This window comes from Papaver somniferum, chromosome 8, assembly GCF_003573695.1.
Source record: "Papaver somniferum cultivar HN1 chromosome 8, ASM357369v1, whole genome shotgun sequence".
Classification (NCBI taxonomy): domain Eukaryota; kingdom Viridiplantae; phylum Streptophyta; class Magnoliopsida; order Ranunculales; family Papaveraceae; genus Papaver; species Papaver somniferum.
The window spans coordinates 58,679,108-58,703,326 of NC_039365.1; the positions used below are offsets into that span (position 1 = coordinate 58,679,108).

Consider the following 24,219-nt stretch of genomic DNA (forward strand, 5'->3'; position numbering starts at 1 on the left):
GTGCAAACATGTACGCCTCTATAAAAACTTAACAAAATCACATCCATACCCACATGACATGCAAATATTCGTTACAGAGCATTTCTGTATACAAACATGTACACATCTACAGAAAAAATTACAAATTCTTGCATCCATACCCACAAAACATGTCATACGTTCATCATAGAGCATACTAGTGTACATGTATGATAACTAATAAAAATAGTTATTCTTAAGATCAATAAACACACAAATGATAAATCAATAACTAATCAAAAAGATATGATTCACATTTAAATACATCGGATAAATAGTTTTTCGAATCAACCTTAAAATCCCCATAAACCGAAACATATGCAATGTACAAGAAAGTTGACGTTCTATATAACCGAAAAATAAATGAAATCAATTACTCTATTAATTAATAACCATGAATAACTTTCAGTTTGTTAATGAAACACACAAATGAAGAAATCGAAATAAAAAAAATTAAAGTTTAAATCGATTTCATATCAAAAACATAAATCAAAAAAGTTGCATGAAAATCAAAACCTAACAAATAACAAAATCAAGAACTGAAATCAAAAGATCGAACAAAGAATGAAACACCAAATCGATTTCATATGAATAAAAAAAAAGAATCGAAGAAACAAACAAAATCGAGAAAAAAATAAATGACCAAAAACTAACATGTGCACAAAATTTGATGAAGAAACAATTTAATCCAAGAAATCGCCTCAAATCTCTCCCGGTCTCTCCTTTTAAAAAAAGAGATCACACACACGCACACACACATTAAAACAAGAGTGTTTTAAATAATTATTTCTACTAACACTTTTTCCATAATGACGCGAGTAATTTTCCAAGCCACCTGGTATGGCGAATAAGATTTTTGTTTTTGTCATGATCCAGAGGAACCGACATAACTTGATAAAAAAGCATTTTATGTGCATAACTAGTAGTAAAACACCAAGGTGACCAAATTTGGGATAAAAAAACTCCAACCATATTATTACTTATAAATAAAAACCATTTGAAACAAAAATGGGATATATACCCCATTTCTATTTAAAATGTTTAAATTCAGTTTTCATTACTTTTAAAAATGGCAGGCATGCCCTTCTTACTTTGGTTTCTTCTTTCTTTTCTTTTTTATTTTTTCTTCCACCTCCTTCTCCCCATCACCATCACCAGCAACACCAACAATAGTTCCACCGCCACCAAACTAGTAAGAAAAGATAGATCTGCAGTAATAGCACCTCCGTCTCCTCCGCCAACACCTCCTTATCTTTTTTATTTTACTTTTATATTCACCAATTGTACCTCCGTCACCCATATCCGCCACTAACACCATCTATGTATCCTCCACCAACACCACAAACACCTCCTTCTCTTTTTACGTCTCGATTTTATATCAATAACACCACCTTCTCCTTATCTTTTCTTCCCCACCATTGTATGTCCAGATTCGCCACCAACAACACCTTCTATTTCTCATTCCATCCTCTAAAAACATCACCAGTACCTCCACATCATCATCGTTGCAAATCATCATCCAAAAATATTGATAAATCATCATTGTCAAAACTAGGGTTTTGTGTTGGTGAAATGTCAGAAAAATGATGAAACCAAATTTGGTTTCATCAAATTTTACAAAAACTAAACAGTATTGAACCAGTTATTATGTGGGTGAAATGTTAGAAAAATGATGAAACCGGATTTGGTTTCATCAAATTTTACAAAAAACTAAACAATATTGAAACCAATTTTTGTGTTGGTGAAAACATTAAGTTTTGTTGAAACCACGATTCTTGCCTACTTTTTTTTATCATGAAACCAAAGTTTAATGGTGAAACAACACATTTATGTTAGAACAAAATTTGGTTGCGTCTAAATTTTTCCTAGCTTATTCTATTTGGTGCATTTGGTTTCTTCGTTGAAGTTGTGTTGATGAAATGTAAATTTTATGTTGAAACCAAATTTGATTTCATCATTTTTCTACCAAATTTTTATTGTTGAAACCAATATTGTTGGTGATATTGGTGGTGGTGGTGCTAGTTGGTGGTAGTGCTGGTTTGTGATGGTGGGTGGTGCTGGGTATTAGTGGTGGCGATGGTACTGTTGGTGGTAGACGTTGGTAGTGATGGCGGTTGGTGGCGGTGCTGGTTGGAGGTTCTCATTGGTGGTGCTGCTAGTGGTAGTTGGTGTTCGTTCTGGTTGCTAGTGGTGGTGATTGGTGTTTCTCGTTGGTGGTGGTTGCTGGTGATACTCGGTGGTGGTGGTGGTTGGTGATTGTGTCGCTACTGGTGGTTGTAGCGTTGGATGGTGGTGCTGATAGTTGGTGGTGGTGGGGGGAGCTGCTGATTGGTGGTGGTGAAACCAGAGAGAAAGACTGAAAGAAAGAGAATAATTTTTCATATTTTTAAACCGGATTAAATCAAGTGACGTTTTTGTGGATAATTTATTTTGTTGGAGTTTTTGTATATAGATAGCGACATATTTGGGCTTATAACTGAAGGCCCGTGTTATGTTGGGTCGAAAGACAACAAAATTGACGTACTACTACCTATTTCTATGTGGCCATCCCCTTAGGCTAAGTCCTATGGGCTACATTGAGCTGCTAGATTGGCATCTAGATTAGAAATCCACGTCAGCTAGGGCAACCTCCTAAGTCCTATGGGAGTTCTAAGAGCTTCTCCAATGGTGATTGTGGATCTTTCATATGTGGCAATAAAGTATTCCTTGTGTTCCAAAAAAATTATTTATTCTATCCTTAAGAAAAACAGACGTTCCATTATATTGAAGTACATATCTCATGTGATATTTGTTAATCACTTGGGTTTGTGATAATTTGTAAAATAATTAGCACGACCTGGTAATCAAATTCTGGGTGGAAATCATCAACTCTATAATGTTTTAATTACGGCTCACACTTTTTTAATGATCTTTTTTATGGTTATGCCGGCGATGATAGGTGTATTTGGGAATTTGTTTGTTCCCATTCTGATAGGTGCACCTGACATGGCATTTCCACGATTAAACAATATCTCTTTCTAATTGTTGCTAGGGCTGCATATAACCGACTCAATCCACCAACCGAACCCGCACCCGTCGAAAAATACCCGCACCCGACTCAACCAACCTAGGCGTGGGTCGACTATAGGTGAGGCACGCCAGAACCCACCGTATGTTGGGTCGATTGCGGGTAGAAACTTCCGTCACCCGAGTCGACCCACCCACCTGCCTAATATTCCCCAGCCCTTAGATTATTTATCCTAAAATGAATCGCAACCATTAAAATGAGGATATAAAATACCTAACCCTAATCATCGCTAACTTTCATTTGCTTCTGTTTTCACATCGGCCTCTTTTTATCTCCTTCTCAGACAGACTGCATTTTTTTTTCACTCTTCGCTCGATCTGTGAATTCTTAACTCAAATTCGTTGTGTAGACCACCACATCATGCAACAAAAATCCAATAACAGAAGGTAAGACTAAAACCCACTATAATATATTTGATTATGTGATTTTCTGTGATTTTCAATTTGGGATTTATCTGTTTAGGGTTTTGTTTTTTATTTCGATTTGGGGTTTATCTGTTTTATGTTTGATTAATTGATTCTGTGATTTTATGATGGGTAACCCACCACCCACCCGGCCCAACCTGCCGTAATGTGGGTCGGGTGAAAACCGACCCATTGTGATGTTGGGTCGGTTGCGGGTGAAAACTTCTGTTACCTGCCATCAGTGGGTTGGGTGGTGGGTGAGGCCAAAACCGACCCAAACCGATCCATGTGCAGCCCTAATTGTTGCCACCAAGTCTCTTTCTGCTATTAAGCTCAGCCTTAGTCGAAGTAGGTAATGGTACTGGGTGGAGGGTCTATCCTCCCTTAAGTAGTATTACCAGTCATTCTGGAGGAGCAGTTGATTCAGTAATTTCTAGTCTTCATCTATCTGGTATTTCATCGATTTTAGGTTCTATCAATTTTATAACCACTATCTTCAACATGCGTGGACCTGGAATGACTATGTATAAATTACCCCTCTTTGTGTGGTCCGTTCTAGTGATAGCCTTCCTCCTTTTATTATCTCTCCCGGTACTGGCAGGTGCAATTACGATGTTATTAACCGATCCATTAACCAAGAAGTGATGGGAATGACGGAACCTATGACTGCAGAAGATTCCATTGAAAACGAATCCTGATGATTCATTAGGTGGGATGGCGGAAATAACCAGGAACCTATTCACCTAAGAATCTTCTTCGGCTCAATTTTTCTCTTTTTTGTTGGGGTGGGGTGGGGTGGGGGAGGGGGGTGGGAGGGTGAAGAACTCGACCAGCCTTTTGTATCTATATCCGAATGAATTGCAAATTGGATTGATTCATTAAATTTGAAAGGAAAAGAAACTTTATCCCCTACTTTTATTTCACGTTTCTGTGAAATATATATACAAATCGTTTCTGGATTATAACTAGAACCCACCTTTTTCTGGATCCATCACTTTTAAGTCATCCTTTAGGTATAAAATCCTAAATATTAGGAAAAAATAAATTTTGTCTCCAACCCATAAAATGTTGGATCATCCTTTTACTTATTTGTAGGTATATAATTGGTTAAAATTATTTCCTTTTTTGTTTTTAATGATTTTTATTAACAAAAATGTGACTAGGATGGGAAGACATTCTCTAAGTGAATGTCTAAAACTAGAGGTTGACCTAGAGGATGTCTAACTTTTTTTTTGCTACATCATCCTCACATCAATGGGTTGGAGATGATTTTTTATAAAAATTGTTGTGTATCCTATGTGGATGAAGACTTTTTTCTTGACACACATTCCATTGGAGAAGCTCTAATCTAGCAGCTAGATTAGCAGTCCACGTCATCTAGGACCACTGTCCAGCGCTGTTTGGTTCAGCGTTTTAAATTTCAGCCGTCAGATCAAATTTTGTGATTTTTGTGATCCGTGTGATTTTTGTGATTTCTGTGAGCGCTGAACCATTCAGCGATTATGGTCACTTTTTGAGCGCTGAACCATTCAGCGTAAATGTCACTTTTTGTTCAGCGCTTTAAATTTCAGCCGTCGGTTCAAATTTTGTGATTTTTGTGATCCATGTGAGTTTCGTGATTTTTGTGAGCGCTGAACCTTTCAGCGTTATGGTCACTTTTTGAACGTTGAACCATTCAGCGCTTCAATCTCGCTGCTAGTTCAACTGCGAGCAAATGCTAGGAAAAAGAACTAGCTGGTAGGAGAGAGAACTAGTGTTAACTTTTAGACCACATTTTGTTTTTATTTGCAACACTTAACTGCCAATCTAGCAGCTCAATCTATCCCATAGCACTCAACCTTATATAAAATATGGTCGTTTAATAATAGGAGTCTCAAGTCTCACCTCAAAGACTCAATCCCGTAGGCCATAACCGAGCATCAAATGTCAAAGCTGAAATCAGTGAGCTGGTACTTTAAAATAAAAAACCCCTAATTTCAGACACTCTGATCCTTTTTTTATTCAACAATGGAGGAATTATTGAAGAACAACATGTTCGCAACACACGCCATTGCTGCTGCAGGATCAGTGACGTTAGGCACTGCTGTCACTCATCCATTTGACACTCTCAAAACAATACTCCAGGTTAGAAAAAATAACTCTGATATTATATTTATATATGAACTTAAAATGAACAAACAGATATCCTTTTAGTAATTGAGGTTTGGTTTATTGAATTGACTGCAGGTTGGTACAGATCCTAGTAAGAAATTGGCGGTTGCTCAAGTTCTGCATAGAGTTCGTTCTTTATCTGGAAATTTAGGTCATTTTTCATCTTTGTCTTTTCCCCCTTGGGAACTTCTCACAACCTATTTTTGAAAATTTTAGCGATTGGATTTATACATAGTTTGAATTTGAAGCTGAGAAAGTTCTCACATGATGTGAGATTACCGTAGATAGTACTATAGTATAGGTATTGAGGATGAAAAAAAGACTGTGGATACTCTAAACCAATTTCATTTGATGCTTGCCTTGCCTCAGTTCTAGGGCTGTTTGAGCGTTCACACATTGCCCAGGTCAGATGGTTGAAGCTTGTGTTGAAACTGTGACTTAATGAGAAACATGGTGTTTTGTTTCCTGGTCGCTCTTTTACTTTTTGATTAAGAGAGCATCCCATGACTTGGCTCCTTTCAACCTTGATATGACCAGGAATGAAAGCGAGAGCTAATTTCCAATTACAATAAATGTTAAGAAAGTTGATGGTGTATAGAAATTATGCTTGGGGGTTATGCAAGATTTGGGGACTTTTGAGGTTTTGATGGACTTGAGAAAATGGAAGGAACCGGTGAACTTGTAAAAGCACTCACGGAATACAACGTTTCAGGCATGTAGGCTTGAATATATTTGGGAAATTTGTTTTGTTGTGTATATCCACAGAAACTGTGATTCCTGGCTAAGGCTATTTACTAATTAGACATTTCTTTTTAATATATTTGTTTCCCCACATGTGTTAACTTCTGGATTCTAATATTAATGTTAACGAAGCTTGTACGTTTTCTGAATGTTATAGGGTTGTATAGCGGATTTGGCTGGTCAACATTGGGGCAAATCTCGGGGTTGGGAGCTCGTTTTGGTGTCTATGAACTTTTGACAGCTTATTATAAAGGTGAGCTTTTTGTGCTTCAAGCTTATGTGTCTAAGTGTCTTGATTCTTTTGTATATCTGGCTCATCAAAACCATTACAAAATGTACTCATTTGTAATAACAAGAAAGTAATTAAGATAAGGGAAAGTAAGCCTTCCAATTTGGTGCCTCAGACCTAATGCAGTCCCTGTGACAGTAACATGAAATTCGCATATATAGAAGTCAAAGATTCTTGAGTAGTAGATCTTTTAATACCCCTTCTTAAAGCAAATGAGTTACTTCTTATTAAGCAAATAACTGAAGAGGCAATCTCCTGATAAGTGATAAGCTTCTTAGTTTTTAAATCTCTAACCTTTGAAAGACCTACTGGCATGACTCTGCCGGTAACTTTTTGTATATCTGAGCACAATGTTGACATTTGCTGTATAGACATTCATTGTAGATCATCTCTAGTATGCACAGACGAAAGAGTATATATATCAACCAATTCTTTTGATATATATCAACCAATTCTTTGTTGTTCTCATTGTAGACTCCAGGTGCCATAGATCATCTCTACTGATAACTTTTTGTACTCTTAATATGTTCCATTGCAGTGCCCAACTCTAAGTCCCTTATTTCTAATGTCACCATGGGTACCATTGAGAATGTTGTCGCACTTCAAGTCCCTGTGTATAGCTGTTGGATTATGACTGTAAAAATAGTCCAAACCCATCAATGTTTGTCCTGCCCATTTTTTAGCAGCCCTCATATCGACTTTCTTGTGTTTGATCCTATACTGCCTCAAAGTACTGGAGCTAAACAATTCAGTAATGATTTTATCCGTCTCCTTCTCATGTCCGTCCCATGTGATTGACATCTTGATTATGTCTTTATGCTTAACAGAATTTAACAGATCTCTTTAGAATCTAATAAACTACACATATTGCGTGCTCAACCTCGTACACTTACAGCTTCATCAATCCTAACTTGATTCCAAGCCAACTTTAATTTCATCAACTTCACTGAGACTCTCGTATACTGTGTTCATAGTGCCACTACCGCAAACTCCTTTATACTAATATCATCAGGAAGGATATGTATCTGCACTATCTGGGTCCGAAGGATCATCAACAGCATCTTCATTGGATTCTATTCCACTGGCCAAATCTATCTTTCACAGAGATTTTCTAAAACTCAATGGGTTACGATAGTTCAATTGATCTAGATATATGCAGAACTAAATCAAAAACTACAATTAAATATATCTACCTTCAAATAGATCTGTTACTTGGTAGTTTTTGTTTGTTTGTTTTGTTTTGTTTTGTTTTGTTTTGACGTAACTAATAATGAAGTAGTTTGCTTTACCTGATTGGTGATGACTTCGGTTGTTAGGGAAATGGTGATGTCAAGATATATTGATGTTCTTTCTCTAGATAGTGTATATTTGTATACCGTAATGCTTGGCCATATATCAATGTATTTTCGTTAAGAGTTTGAGTTTATAAAGTTTTCCCTCTCAGATGGGTTTTTGATCTTTTGATTTTAGAGATTTTGAAGTTTAATATATAGTTACAGATGAGGCTTAGTTACACCTGTATTATAACAAGGAAAAACCTTGAGGGATACATAGAGAAAATCGTCAGATTTACAATCATGACGCTGAGTAGCTTGGATTGACCTGAGTTGGATTTAAGTCTTGACGGTTTGTATTAGGTACCGACTTTTCTAAAATTCATAAACTCAAGGGTTCACAGACCCGTTTGATGCCTATGGTCTCTCAAACCAGTTGTCAAGCCTCAGTTAGCCGTTAGTCATCATCGGGCGTAGATGAAATTTTGCAACTTCTGTGTATGTTAATTAGTTCATTAGTTGTTCTCTGACGAACTAAGCGTTTTCTCAGAACTCCTTTTCTCAGAACTCCTTTTGAGCTCCAGGTTTCCATGAAGAGGGGATTCTTTTTTGCCAAGATCATTAATAGAAACATCATACATGTGTCGGCAAATTCCCTGGACAAAAATTTAGGGAAGCCAGTGAAAATATTATATACCCAGACCATGGAATAGCACAATTACATACTCCCTCCGTCCCACTATTAGATGACCTACTTGGTTCAAAATTTTGTCCCACTATTAGTTGACCTATTTCATCACATAAGGGGATATTTCTAAAACTATCCTTTTGATTGATTGTCGTTTGTATAAAAATATGTATAATTTGGTATCCATGTTTATATTCGTTACGTAGGTGTTTTAAAATGCCTTCCAATGATACGAAAATTCATGGTATCATTTGTGAGATAAATCATTTCTAAATTTAACAAGTTATTATCCATAAGGGTATAATTGTAAAAAATACCTAAGAATACTCCTTTCCATTGGTTGCCTTAAAAATTGTGCAAACTTTAACTAGGTCATCTAATAGTGGGACGGAGGGAGTAATAGTTAGTCTTATTCCAAGTCCCTTCTGAATTTCAGTAAATAATATAAACTTTATAAATGCAATTATACAGTTTAAGCTACATGGTATATTTATTGCTAACAAGTGCTTAATTTATAATTTATGTATCTCTCATGTTGAAACTGGAATCTAGAAAACTGTCAAACGTTAAACTTCTTGTGGTGCTATTGCAGATGGAAGAGAAGAGAACTATGTATATGTTTCTGAGGCTTTCTTGGCAGGCATTATGGCTGGTGCCTTTGAAGCTATTACAAGCACACCATTTGAACTTCTCAAAATACGTGCTCAAGTGGCTTCTGCCACTCCCCTACCTACCTCAACCTCTATTACGGCAAAACAAACGGCAGCACCTGTGTTTGAGAGATTATTGCATGGATATACTCCTGATAAGAAGGCATGGGACCTCACGCTTGGCCTTCTGTCCACCTTATCTTCGAAGAACCCTAATATGGTCGGTGCCCTTAAAGAGTACCCATGGATGATGACTGGATCAAGGAAGCCACCTCTTGCTTATGAAGTTAGAAGGCCTAGGGATGTCATCTCTTTGGAAGGGTTGGGTGCAATGTGGAGAGGTCTACGAGCAGGAATAGCTCGTGATAGCATTTTTGGTGGAGTTTTCTTTTCAACATGGCAATTCCTACATATAGCAATGCTTGACTGGAAAGCCATAGGGATGAATCCACCCCCCAGGTTCGTACAACCACTTATCAATGCTTCTGATGATTAGTTCCTATGATTGTTTTTCTGATATGTGCTTTTGATATTATTCTTAAAGTAAAGGTGGGCTATGAGCTGAATTGTCTACTCTTTTTGGCTAAAAGAGATGAACATAGGAAGAACTGTTGATGGTTGGGAATATCCCCCTTTTCTCTGAAATGTTAATTTAGACCTCAGAATCACCTTGTAGGGTACAGTCCTATAAAATATAACATGACAGTTGTTCAGAATAGGAGAACAAATCCCATGGCCTTGGTATCTGCCAGTTTCGGGTGGCCTCACGTTTTCATGACTATAGATATAATATATTGGAAAACCATTGTCTAGCCATGGAATGTTAAATGGGTCACCCCGTCATCCTTTTAACTGTTTCCAAACTTAAGGCCATAAGATTGCTTGTTTTGCTTACCTACATACTGAATTAATGAGAATCCAAATTTGCATTGCGTTGAACGAATTAATTCCGCTTATTATATTTGTGTGAGGACTCTATAAGACTCCTGTTGTTTTCTCTATTTACCAGTTTACTTCATTTCTTTAGGACCATCGAAGAAATTGGTCCTGTGTCCCCTTTGGCTGCTAGCCTCGCAGCTGGAATTTCGGGTTCAGTGGCTGCTGCTAGTTCTCATTGTTTTGACACGGCAAAAAGTCAATCACAATGTACAGTGCTCCCAAAGGTAATAAAAATATATTTTTGGAACTTTTAAGTTAGAAATATGAATCCCTCTCTCTCTCTCTCTCTCTCTAATTCTGAGGTGGCATTTTCTTTGGACAGTATATCTCTATGGAAAGTAAAGTTATGAGATGGAAAAAGCAGGGATATTGGTTTGAAAAAGTTTCAGGGATCCATCCCTCTTATAGGAACATCCTGTTCCGTGGGATTGGGCTAAGGATGGCAAGAAGTGGATTGACATCTTTTGCAATTGTAGGTAGTTACTTCTTGGCTATTGATTATCTCGCCCCAAGGTGAATGAATTGTTGGACCTGGTTTCTTACTTAGGGAATTGATTTTTTTTATCAGTTTGTTATACATCATATACGTTCGAGTCCACACCGCCAATTTTGTATGTCCACTTTTACATTGAAAATGCACGGTTCTGAATTGTACACACCCATTAGAGAAAACAAAAATGAATTATTTGAGTCGAGTAATCTGTTTACCCCATTGCTGAACAGGATGGAACTCTGCACCTATCATTGTTGTTTCATATATCACGTGTGAGACGTGTTAAAAAAAAAAACATGTTTGGGAGGGAGGGAAGGAGGGAAATGGATTGGTTTTTTAAGTTATGTGATTATGGTAACTGGTTTTGGTATTGAATGCTGTAAATTTGAACTGTCATCCTTGAGATGATTTTTTTGTCCCGAGTCTGTTTAATCTGTATGTACTACTGTACTTGCTGTCATCGTACTTGCTACACCGCAATTATACCAGCATGTGTGGCTCATAAAAGACGATCTGAAGGTTGAAGGTTGTTTGCACTTTTTTGAGCTGATGTGTATAAATTTACTACCCTGTAGTCTGCACCTCAATGCTTGCAAGGCTGAGTATTAACAATGTCCGTCTCGTAGTACAGATCGCATGTAAAAGGTTATTCTTCTCTTAATGTTTGCTCAGCTACATATATGGGTGGTCTGTAACCCGGTCCCCAGCCTAGTTCAAACCAACAAAAAAATCTAAAATTCATGAAACCAAAAATCCCAAATACGATGTAGCTCGAGCAGAGTTATGGGCCTCCGTCATGAAATGCAATGGGCAGCTCAACCACAACCTCTGTAAATCATATTTGAGGGGGATAATAAAGATGTCATGGACCATTTTCAGCAATCTCCAACTCCTCCATAGCTCACTCCTCACTGGATGGATTCAACTCTTATCTCTCGTCGTCTTTCTTTGTTATCGAAATGGTCTTGTATGTCTGTTCGGCGTTCATGTAACAAGGTGGCGGATGCTCTAGCTAATTCTTGTAAGACATAGCAAGTTCGGTAAAGTTTGTTCGACTAGGCCACCTGATGATTATGAAACTGACAATAGAAGTAGCATCCCGTCCAAATTTATCAGTGCATATAGTAACAAACTACACGAATGATTTTTTACAATTTGCTGATGACACACTGATTTTCATCCTTCAAGAAGCCATTACAAAGTTGAGGGTAAATTTGGAAAAAAAACACTATGATCACCATTTATGTAGATCACAAAGTAGAAGACATTGCTAGGATTATGCACTGCAAGGTAGAAAAACTTCCATTCAAATATCTTGGAATGCCTCTTGGAGCAACAGTGAAGCAGATTTCAGTTTGAGATCCTATTATAGAGAAATTTCACCAAAAATTAGTAAAATGGAGGAGAAGGTTTCTATTAAGAGCTCGAAGAATAGTCTTAATCATCAACAGTGCATTGGCAAGCCTGCCAGTTTACTTCATGTCACTACTACAAATTTCAGTGGCAGTGGAAAAGAAAATGGTGAAAATCGTGAGGGACTTTCTGCTGTGTGCTAGTACATAGAATCCGCTGGGTGGCTTGGGATAGAATTAATAGACCTAAAAAGTTGGGAGGGTTGGGGATTAGAAACTTGAGATCCACATACAAGCTTTATTATCAAAGTGGAGCTGGAGATATGCATAAGAGAACGAAGCATTATGGAGAAAAGTAGTACAACTGAAGTCTAATATGACGCAGAAGATTTATGTCCCTTAGAATTTAAACTTCATCAAGGGAGAGGCATGTGGAAAGGGGTGCAAAAGGAAGGAAGATACAGATCAAGTTGCATTGTAGTCATTTGCTTACACTGCTAAGGATAGATAACAGACAATTATGAAACAACTAAACCCTGAACCCCCAGACTTTGGCTATTTTTGGAGAAAACATGTTCCACCTAAAGCACAAGTGTTGGTTTGGCTAACGGTACTAAACATTATACCAACTGTAGACAATCTGAACCATAGAGGTTATATTGTTCAAGACACCATCTGCAGCTTTTCCAATGCCGAGATGGATACAGTTAATTACATTCTTCTGTTGTGTCCATTCTCAGAAGATATATGGGATTATTTCTCGTCAAGAATGGATCCAGAATGGACACACAAACTCACAGTTGAAGATCAGTTTCAAGACTGGCGCTGTAGGAAAGGGAGAAAGATCGACAAAAAGGGGTGGCAAATTCAACCATTTGCAGTAACTTTGGTCAATTTGGACTGAGAGAAATAGATGAGTTATGACAATACTATGAACCATAAACGCATTCTGAAAAAAGAAACTAAGTTAATGACAAAGTGACAGTGAGAATATCCACTACACGAAATCAGGAAATTTATAACGCCCGATTTTGTAACGGATATTTTTTAAGTAACGTCGTATCGACGTTGGTAACTTTGTAACGTTGGATAATCGTTGCAATAATTGGTATGTATTACATAGTTTCGGGAGGGTTATGGGTAATTACCTTCCTATCCTCAACTTAAATTGCCAAGTTAAATTGTTACCCTCCATTACTACTATTAGCGCCTCTATTACTACTATCAGCTCCCAATTTCATCTCACACTCAAGGGCTACCCAGCCTCCCAACGATTCCGACTTTTTTCTCCAACATTTTTTTTCATTATAACTCTTCATTTTTACGGAAAATCAGAAAATAAAATTAATATCCAAAAACAAAATTAAAATCATCTGAAATTAGTTTTTAATTTAATATGTCTGAAAATTAGAATAAGAATCAGTTGGGAGGTAGATAAACAACTTAATGTGTTGATAGAAAAACGGTTGAGACACTACTACATCATATCTTTCACCTCCATTTATTTCACATCTCACCGACTTCTTGGTATATCCCCGCAGCCGCCATCGATTTCACCAGAAAATTCATCAGATTCAATTTCAGATTCAGTTGCAGGAAACTTCATCAACAAAATTGATTCAACCGATTCTTCTGTAACTCGTCGATTTCATTAAATATTTAAGCTTAATCGAGTTATCACAGAAGGATTGAGTTTGATTAAGATTTTTGAATCTATCGATTATCCTGGGTTATCTTCAGCTAGTTATTAAGGTATTTCTTTTATTGTTTTCTTAATCGACAGTTTTTCAACATATGGGGTTTATTAGTTTTAGAAATTGAGGATTATAGATGTTGTTGTGAATTGTATTCTATTATTGTGGTGTGTTGATAAATCTGTGACATTTTTAGGTTTATTTGATAAACTTAGGTTACTAAGACATAGTATTTTACTTGTTTATAGGATGTCAAATTTTGTGGATAAATCTTGGATGCGTATAACAGACAATTATAGCCCAGAATACATAGAAGAGGTTAGAAAATTCATTGATTTTGCAATGGCAAATGGTACTTGTGCGAAAACGTGTGCTTGCCCTTGTAGGAAGTGTGAAAATAGACATTGACATGCATTCTCGATCGTTAGGACCCATATGTATGAGCATGGTGTCGACAAGAAATACATCACCTGAAGCTTACATGGTGAGAGAAAGGATGGTGCTTCAACAAGTCGTTCTAAGGGGAAGGCCGTAATCGAAGAAACGCCTGATAAGCAATCAGATTGTTTGAATTTGAATGATTTTATTGACTCTTACTTTGGTATTCCTCATGACCATGATGGAACACAAATTGGAGAATCACCCTTAGAAGATCCAGATGTTGAGAAGCGTTATAATAGGTACAAATCGTTAGCGGCAGATAAGTTATACCCTTCATGTGAAGACAATCTCACAATCCTCTCTGCTATGGTAGAACTGCATAATGTGAAGAAAACTTATAAAATTTCGGGTAACCGTGTCAACAGTTTGTTGGAATTGTTAAGAGAATGGCTTCTGAAACCTAACAAGTTGCCCAAAAACTATGATGATATGAGGTCAATGCTTAAGGATCTTGGGATGAAAGCGAAGGCTATTCATGCTTGTGGGAATCATAATATTCTGTATTACGAGGAAAATTAGGATTTAATAGAGTGTCCGGTATGCAAAACTCCGAGGTTTAAGTTGAAAGCACCAAAGATAGTCCTTCTGTGACTAATGAACCTTGCAAAGTGCTGAGATACTTTCCTATAGAAGAAAAAATAAAGAAAATGTATTCTCTACCTTGGATATCAGACGCAATGCCTTGGCACGATTGAGCGCAAGTTTCATCTGAATATATGCGTCATCCAATCGATTCATCTCAGTGGGCACAAATGAAAATGAAGTTTTCGTTGTTTGCCGCGGAAGGAAGAAATGTTTGGCTTGGAATATCAACATATGGGTTTAATCCTCATGGTGTACAGACTTTGAGTTGGATTTGTTGGCCTGTAATCCTTGTGGTTTATAATCTTCCACCTTTTATGTGTATGAAGTCTAAATTCCAAATGATGATTCTTTTGATAACTGGGCGTAAGTCACCGGGTCAAGACATTGATGTTTTTTTGCGGCCGCTGGTCAACACTCTAGAAAAACTTTGGCATCAAGGTGTACAAGCTTTTGATCCTTTGAAAATGGAGTATTTTACTCTAAAAGCAACTCTAATGTTTGGCATTCATGACTTGCCTGCTCAAGGTGTTTTAACTGGATGTACCACTCATGGATACCGTGCGTGTGTTTGTTGCGCAAACGAAACTTGAAGTACTCATCTAGGTTACGACAACAAGATTGTGTACACTAACTATCATATATTCCTTAAGTAAAGTCACCCATTTAGGTATGGGACTTTTAAGGGATTAGATACACAGGAGCATAAAAGTGCACCACTGAGACTAACAGGAACGCAGTCGCTTGAGAAGTTGGCCGATGTTCATTACGAACCTGGTAAGTTAGTGATCTGCAAGACAGGTAAACGAAAGAGATACCAGTCTGATGAAGAGGAAGGTGATTCTGAGCTTGTCACAGGTGATTTCTTCAAGAAGTGTATTCTTTGGGGACTTGAGTCGTATTGTGCCTTGACTATACGACATTGTGTCGACGTGATGCACACGTAAAAGAACGTCATGGAACACATTATCTACACTATCTTTGACAAGGAAAATAAGGCTATTATTGCATGGAATAATCGTGACAAATTGAAGGAGAATAAACTAAACTGTGGAGAGTGGAAAGAGAAGAAAACAAATAAAGGAGTAGAGATGGTTCCACTGTTTGTTTTGAGCCAAAAAGAGAAAACTTATTTTTGTCAGATTCTTAAAGATCTGAAAGTTCCCAGAAGCTTTTAGTCGAATATAAGTAACAATGTAAATATGGAGCAATTGAACTTGAGCAGCTTGAAGTCACATGACTACCATGTGATTATGGGGTACTTATTACCTGTTCTGCTTCAACATGCCTTTCCAGGAGAAAAAGACTTGCGTACTGTGCTTCAACAAGTCAATTTGTATTTTAGAATTTTGTGCTCAAAGGTGGTTAGCAGAGAGTATCTGAACCAGGTTAAGTGGATGATTGCATAAGCCATGTGTGTGCTCGAAAAGTATTTCCCGGCTGGATTTTTTTGATATAAGCGTGCACAACATGGTTCATTTGGATGATGAGGCCTTAGTTTGTGGACCTGTTAGGTACCGATGGATGTACCCATTCGAAAGGTGAATCGCTATCTTACCATTTGTCTTTTATTTTTATTTATTTTTGTTGTTTTTGTACTGAAATTTACACGTACATACTGATTCAGGGCAATGAAGGAGTGCAAAAACATCCCAAATAACAATAGGTACATTGAAGGGTCAATTACGAAGTCGACTGAAATGGATGACCGTGTTAGATTTGCCACGGAGCACATGAAAAATGCTGATTAAGGAGGTCACAAAGCAAATTTGGATCCCTTCTTAAAGGATGAACACGAATTCAACGATGTGGGTTCTCTGCTTGATGAAAAGCCGGCTCAGGTGAGCCCTATTCAGTGGATGCAGATACGTCGGTGGGTAATTTTTCGGAATAATCCATAAGGTCTCGATTTTTATTACAGTTATTGGTTGGCCATGTTTTGTTTGTATGTGGACAATGGGTTATTCTATTTAGATTTTTATACCATGTATGCTAAATGTCGGATTATTGCTAGAACTGTGAAGCTGATGGGGTTGCAATGGAGGAAGTCGAGATGCAGACCAAGTTCCTTAGTTGGATGTATGAAAAGGTTTGCATTGGCGCTTCTGTTTGTTAGTGTAATAATGATGCATTATGCTGATGTGTTAATTTTTTTTTCGCTTTCATAGCTTAGATCAGAAGACAAAATGGATACAGATTTGTGGCATTACGTTAGAGGTCCAGTGTCTCAGAAAGAGTACAAAAGATATCGTGTGAATGGATTAGTTTTTGTTCCCAAGCAAACCAGGAAAAGGCTAAGACCCGGAACAGTGGTGTTACCATGGTTGCATCAACCACTTTTAGGAGCTCGAACAGGGACAAAATACATGTTACTAACCTAACCCGGTGGTATGGGGTGATCATACAAATCCTAGAGTTGAACTATGGTACATTTAAGAAACTGTCTTCTACTGTGATTGGGTGAAGGTATAAAATGGAATAAAGATCTGTCAGGATTCATATTTTCCTTTGGTAAATATTTCAAGATTGAAAAGCCATACCAAAATTTCGGACGAGCCCGTGATCCTCGATGAAGAGGCTTCCCAAGTTTTCTACTCCAGAGACATGAAACATCCAGATTGGTGGGTTGTTATTCATACGCCGAGAGGAATGACTGCAGATGTGGACAAAGCAGAGATACCAGGTCGCGACAGTTTTCAAGATATTTTAGCATAGGAACCACATCTACGTAAATTGCTGGAGCAAAAGTGTTTCCCTTGAACAAAGAAATGAAATCTCCAATATATGTGCGATCAGTAAGTTTCCTTTATAATGCTGGTCTTGAATATATGCAGATTCCAATTGCAAGATACTTTGCATTTGATCAGATTAATGCTGGTCTTGAATAAAAATTTGTTGTTCGTTTCACCCCTCCCCCCTATTTTTACACATATTTGCTTACAGATCCCTGTGTAAGTTACTTTATTGTTTCCGCCCCATTTTTTAGCCGCCCTTAAGTTAGAAGATGTTGTTTCCACCCACATCTCTTTTTATCACTACCAAACAAACACTCCCTTTCCCAACAAAATCATCTTCTTTGGGAAAGTAGTTTATGTTTTCTACCCAGAGAGAAAAAACCAGCAATTATTAGTTGCTCTTCAACAGTACATAAGCTGAAGTAAGTGGGAAAACATCAAAATCGTCTTCAATTTTAGTTGCTTCTGAATCTTTGAATAAACCATACTCTTCAATCTTCATCTACACAGGTATGGGTTTGTAATTCTTTTAAGTGTTGTTTTTCTTCATCTTCCTCTGCATGATTGCATATAAATGGATTCTCTTTTTAATGATCCTTTTTTCTTTGTTGCAAAGAGAATGCAGAGAAGTGTAATAGCACATAATGTATTATTTTAAATTTTTTTGTTACTCTGTTTTGTGGTACACTATCTAGTGGGAACACTTTGTTTGTGTTGGTGGTGTGTGGTTTATTTAAGAATTAAGTGTAATCATGATATGAGTTTTGTTTGAATTACAATATTCTATTATGCATATGTGTTTGATTTAAGTTTTGTGGTGGTTGTTAAAAAAAATTTCTTCTAGGGTTTGATCTGTTTTTTGAGTGAAAATGCAGATTGTTTCTGTTGGCGTTTCTAGGATTTGATTTGTTTTTGAATGAAAATGAAAATTGTTGTCTCTCTTGCAATGTATTTGGTTATGTTTAACACCAAAGTAATTGTTTTGCAGCAATAATTTTTATACACTACTGTATAGCGTCAAGGAGGAGTCGCAGTCCTGATTCGTCACATGAGAGGGAGAGAGACATGAAAGGAAATAAGCCTAAGGTCTGTTGTTCGGATGATGAACCAGAGGCAGGAAGCTCCCAGGATCCTCTTGATGAGTCTTATAAACTGATTGAGCTCATGACCCCTGAACAGTTGAAACAACTCCAGAAGCGTGTGAACGACTTCGTCGCATGTCATGAAATAGGGCTCAAAGTTAAAGAGGATGAAGCAGCACACAGGAGGAAGGCTAATGAAGAAGCTACTTTGCAAGAGGAGTATGACAGGTTCATAGACGAACAGTTTCATCGTGCACAGGCATTACTTGCATCAAGTATGCCGCGATATCCTCCACAAGTAAATTTTCTATCCTCTGATGTTGAATCTGAGGCTAAACCAGATTGGGAACCTTTACATCATGTGCCTGAGCCATACTCACCAGATGAGGAGGTAGAGCAGCTTGTGCAGGCTGATTTGGAGGAATAAATATAAGCAGACAATTGGCACGACTTTCGCATGGGGCCTGTTGATCCAGAAGAAGAGGTGTATGCTAAAGCACTAGTGGATGCTGAAGATAACGACAGTGATGATAGAGTATTAGGAAGATGAGACAAGTGAAATCATCAACGAAGATGAAGAGGATGAAGATGAGGAAGAGGAGGAAGATGAATCTGAGGAATATGATGGATATGACTTGTATGAGGAAGATTCTACAGATGATGATGAATGAGGATGATGGATTATGGGATCGTTCTAACTGTTGATGGATGAACTAACTTTTTGCGGGTATGTTTTGGTATATATATATACTTAGTGGTGATACCTAGGGGTATATTTTTTGGTTTACTTTTTGGTATATGGTTAACGAAACAGAAAAAATTTTATGTGGAAGATACGACGACGATATACTTTCTGTTCAGAGATCGCTATGTGGATGTGATCTTTGTTTTTCTGTTTTCTTGTAGCACACCCTATGAAGACATTTTGTATGTGTTGTGTAAACATATATATGTTATATACATGTGTGTGTATGTGTGATTGTAATTGTTAAAAATGGAATGGACCTGTTCCGGCAGGGGTGTTTACGTAATTTTTGGAATCACCGAAAAATGCACCTGTTTCGGTAGGGGTATTTTCGTATTTTTTGAAATCACCGAAAAATTTGGTGCACCTGCTCCGTCAGGGGTATTTTCGTAAATCTGAAATCAAGGAAAATTTTATGCGCCTGTTCCGGCAGGGGTATTTTCGTAATTTTTGAAATCACCGAAAAATGCACCTGTTTCGGTAGGGGTATTTTCGTATTTTTGGAAATCAGCGAAAAATTTGATGCACCTGCTCCGTCAGGGTTTTTTTCATAATTTTGAAATCAAGGAAAATTTTATGCGCCTGTTCCGGCAGGGGTATTTTTGTAATTTTTGAAATCACCAAAAAATGCACTTGTTCCGGCAGGGGTATTTTCGTATATTTCTGCAGTTTCATCAAATCTGATATATTTGACATCTCAAACCTCACCTGGACGAGAACATCGGGTCTGTATATGGTATTCTTGCAATCTGAGTTCAATAATAGGTTGCAGTTTCATCCAATCTGATATATTTGACACCTCAAACCTCACCAGGACGAGAACATCGGGTCTGTATATGGTAATCTTGCAACCTGAGTTCAATAATAGGTTGCAGTTTCATCCAATCTGATATATTTGACACCTCAAAACTCACCTGGACGAGAACATCGGGTCTGTATATGGTAATCTTGCAACCTGAGTTCAATAATAGGTTGCAGTTTCATCCAATCTGATATATTTGACATCTCAAACCTCACCTTGACGAGAATATCGGGTTTGTATATGGTAATCTTGCAACCTGAGTTCAATAATAGGTTGCAGTTTCATCCAATCTGATATATTTGACACCTCAAACCTCACCTGGACGAGAGAACATCGGGTCTGTATATGGTAATCTTGCAACCTGAATTCAATAATAGGTTGCAGTTTCATCCAACCCGATAAATATGACATCTCAAGCCTCACCTGGACGAGAACATATGGTCTGTATATGGTAATCTTGCAACCTGAGTTCAATAATAGGTTGCAGTTTCATCCAATCTGATATATTTGACATCTCAAACCTCACCTGGACGAGAACATCGGATATGTATATGGTAATCTTGCAACCTGAGTTCAATAATAGGTTGCAGTTTCATCCAATCTGATATATTTGACACCTCAAACCTCACCTGGACGAGAACATTGGGTCTGTATATGGTAATATTGCAACCTGAGTTCAATAATAAGTTGCAGTTTCATCCAATCTGATATATTTGACACCTCAAACCTCACTTGGACGAGAACATCGGGTATGTATATGAATCTTTCCACCTGAGTTCAATAATAGGTTGCAGTTTCATCCAATCTGATATATTGACACCTCAAATCTCACCTGGACGAGAACATCGGGTCTGTATATGGGAATCTTGCAACCTGAGTTCAATAATAGGTTGCAGTTTCATCCAATCTGATATATTTGACACCTCAAAACTCACCTGGACGAGAACATCAGGTCTGTAGATGGTAATCTTGCAAACTTAGTATGCCTTGTTTTGTTTCCGATTAAGTGCTTGACCAAAATTTTGACCAACTTGACCACAAATTTGATCAACTTGACCACAATTTTGACCAACCTTACCTCGATCGGTACGCCTTTGACCTAGATATTTTGACAGAAAAGCAAATCTCTCCTCTATTATTGTATTCTTCTCTCTTGTCCAAAAAAGTAAGGTTTCAATTTTGGGTCTCAAATTTCGTTCCCTCTCAAATCCCCACTCTGATACATCTTTTAGATTTCAATTCCCTCTCAAATTTGAGAAACCTTTTCTAATTCCCTCTCAAATTTGAGAAACCTTTTCTTATTCCCTCTCAAATTTCATTTCTCCCCTTCTCAAATTTTCAGAATGATTTCAAATCTAATCCTTCTCTATAAACAGAGAGAGATGAAGATCTTAATTTTTTTTCCCCTTCATTCTTACCATCCTCCTTAACGATTCTCACTTATACCCTTTCTTCTTTCGTACCTCTTACCTCGTATACATCTGTACCTCATTCATTCTCCAGAGATAATATATGTAGCTTTTTAATTTCGAATATTTATTTCAAATTAGGTTTCTTTTTTTTTGGTTGGTATCTCCTTCATAGATTTACTTGTATGTTGTTATTTACTGTTTTGCAATTACTGGTATTTGGTTCTTATCTCTTTCCATAGATTACAACAAAATTCAGGGTTTCTACATGGTTATGAAGTTTTTCTTCATAAGTTGTTCTTATTACTTTAAAATTATACCTTTCTTGGTTGTAATCTCCTTCCATGGATTTCAACTAGAATTTGGGGTTTTGTATTTTCGTTCACTACTATGTTTGCTCTCATTTTAGTTCAAATGCCTAATATGTTGTTTGTTGTTTGGTTTGTTTGGTATGAAGATGTTGTCAAGTAAGGATTCTCACTCTTCAGATCATGTTGTGTCTACCAATGAAACTGGTTCTGCATATGATGTTCATAGTACTCCATCTCATGGTGGTTATGAAAATGGTTCTCTATCTAATGAAGCTTCTCTATCTCATGATGAAATTCAATCTGATTCTGACTTGGAGGAGACACAACTTCCATCTAGACTCTTGGTGGAAATAGATGAATGTGGAAGACTATTTTGCGAATATGCATCAAAGTTCGCAACTCGTGCAGGGGAACTCATTCGAGTTCATTGTCCAATTGACTACAAAGACTGGAGGCTCATTCTGCAGCCTTCAAGGGCCAAGTCTGGAACCTGCTCATGGTAACTTATTATCTCCTATGCATTTCATTCTATAGTTTTCTCCACTTATGGATATCAGTATTTATAGACCAACTACCTAGTTATTGTTCATAGCTGACAAAAATACTTCGTCGTTTCAGGAAAAATTTCGTTTCACATACGATGAGTCTCTTGTCAGGCCATTTTTCCAAAAAATATTTCCCCAGAAGTTTCGTTCATTCAAATGGGAGTTACGCCTTAACATTCTGAAAAAGCTTGAGACTCGGGAAGAGATGGATGCAGAATGCCCTTATTGTGTTAATGATGACGTTTGGAAACGATTTGTGCATAATGAGTACCAGCCTGGCATGCAGGAAAATTATGCTAGATATGCTGAGAACCAGCGAAAGAGAAGGATTCGACATTGTTTAGGTAGACTCTCCCATGCCAACAAATCCTACAGAGTTGTAAGTACTTTCTAACCTAGTGGTCTTAACATTAAATTCTCAAACTATTTTATTTGGACAACCCTTACTGACCATATTGATTGTACAGGCCAAAAAAGAAGGTAGGGTTATCGAGTGCCATGGTGAGAGCTGGATGCTGGCTCATGTAGAGAAAAATGGAGTTGTACATCCAAGTGCAGTTGAAGCATATATGAGTATTGGACCATCATATGTTGTTCAGAGTTCAAACAAATTTAATTGTTTACAGTTTGGTTCTTTTGGATTTCAGAAAAAAGTGAAGGTTGTCGTAGAAAAGAGAAAGGCTGATTCCGAAGCTAGTTTTGGGGCTGTTGTAGATATTACCAATGGTCCAGTTACTGAAGTTTTTGGTGATGAATCTAATCAAAGTTATTGCCGAGGATTTTCATAGAATGTTACCAAGAAGCAAGCAATACAAGGAAAATTTGTTTCTTCAATACCCGCGAGTGCAAAAGCCAATTCATTTACTTCAACTGGTAATGAAGGCAGGATGGAGAGGATCCAAGAGGAGTTAAGTGTTCTCTCAAAGGTGAGATTCAATTTGTAATTCATTTACATCCTTAATTTTTATAGTTAGAAAGTATAATTTTTTAATAAACTATTGAATTGAATGGGTCGGTTTTTGTTATAGGTTGTTTTCAGTTTCATGGAAAGACAATAGAACAATGCCAACTGTCAAAGCAGAGCACAAGTCCCTGATATCAATTCTATGGTCGTTCAACCTGGTGTTGCTGCTAATATTATACCTTCTGAAGGAGAGTCTCAAGTTCGTCTTGTTAACAGAAAAAGGGAGACAGTCGCAACAGGTTATGTGGTTACCGGCTTGCTGTCACGGGGTGAGTGTTAATCATGAAGAAAGGAAGGAATGCATTGAGGGTGTTCTTTATGTGCAATATCTTGTACCCGATGCTCCTCAAGGCCCGGACAAATGCTTCACATTGGCTGATTATGTTTTAGGTGGATTTTTAATCTGGCCTGCAAACCGTTTGGTCTTGCAACTGGTAGACTAAGCAATTTGGAACTTATCTTTTGGTGCAGTTTTCCTTACTTTTTATACATATGATGTTGCTTATATTTTGTTGTGTTCTTTTGATTAAGTCACTCTTTAGTTAGAGTTCGTAGTTAGAGTATAACTCTGAAAGCTTCTTCTTAGTCTTGCCTGCAAACTGGTTGGTCCTGCAAGATCTATACTAAGCAGTTTGAAACATAATTTTTTGTGCATCGTTCCTTACACTAATATATACATATTGCTGCTTATATTTTGTGGATTCTTTTTTTACTCCTTAGCTAGAGTGTACCCCAGAAAAGTTCCTTTCAGTTTTCTGTCACTTTAAACATTTCTTAAAAATACATTTCTCCGAGTGTATCGGGTTGTACTCCTTTGTGTATATCTATATATGGATGTCTTTT

The 24,219-nt window shown here is 37.3% G+C and overlaps 1 protein-coding gene across 2 annotated transcripts; it reads left to right on the plus strand.

The window, feature by feature from the left end:
• The first annotated feature begins 5,386 nt into the window (after nucleotides 1–5,386).
• Nucleotides 5,387–11,250, plus strand: LOC113301897. Of its 2 annotated transcripts, none has more exons than XM_026550735.1 (6): nucleotides 5,387–5,613; nucleotides 5,716–5,791; nucleotides 6,539–6,634; nucleotides 9,225–9,741; nucleotides 10,310–10,445; nucleotides 10,544–11,250. In XM_026550735.1, the coding sequence occupies exons 1-6, from the start codon at nucleotides 5,497–5,499 to the stop codon at nucleotides 10,736–10,738; spliced, it is 1,137 nt and encodes a 378-aa protein (XP_026406520.1). In that variant the 5' UTR covers nucleotides 5,387–5,496; the 3' UTR covers nucleotides 10,739–11,250. The 2 variants fall into 2 exon arrangements, with proteins under 2 accessions (XP_026406520.1, XP_026406521.1); XM_026550736.1 differs by lacking the exon at nucleotides 5,716–5,791 and adding an exon at nucleotides 6,178–6,352 and having other exon boundaries at nucleotides 5,558–5,613.
• Nucleotides 11,251–24,219: the final 12,969 nt, after the last annotated feature.

Coding starts and splice junctions, on each gene's coding strand:
- LOC113301897 (XM_026550735.1), top strand. CDS start 5,497: ATGGAGGAATTATTGAAGAACAACATGTTCGCAACACACGCCATTGCT. Junction 5,614..5,715: donor CTCTCAAAACAATACTCCAG/GTTAGAAAAAAT, acceptor AATTGACTGCAG/GTTGGTACAGATCCTAGTAA. Junction 6,635..9,224: donor TTTGACAGCTTATTATAAAG/GTGAGCTTTTTG, acceptor GTGCTATTGCAG/ATGGAAGAGAAGAGAACTAT.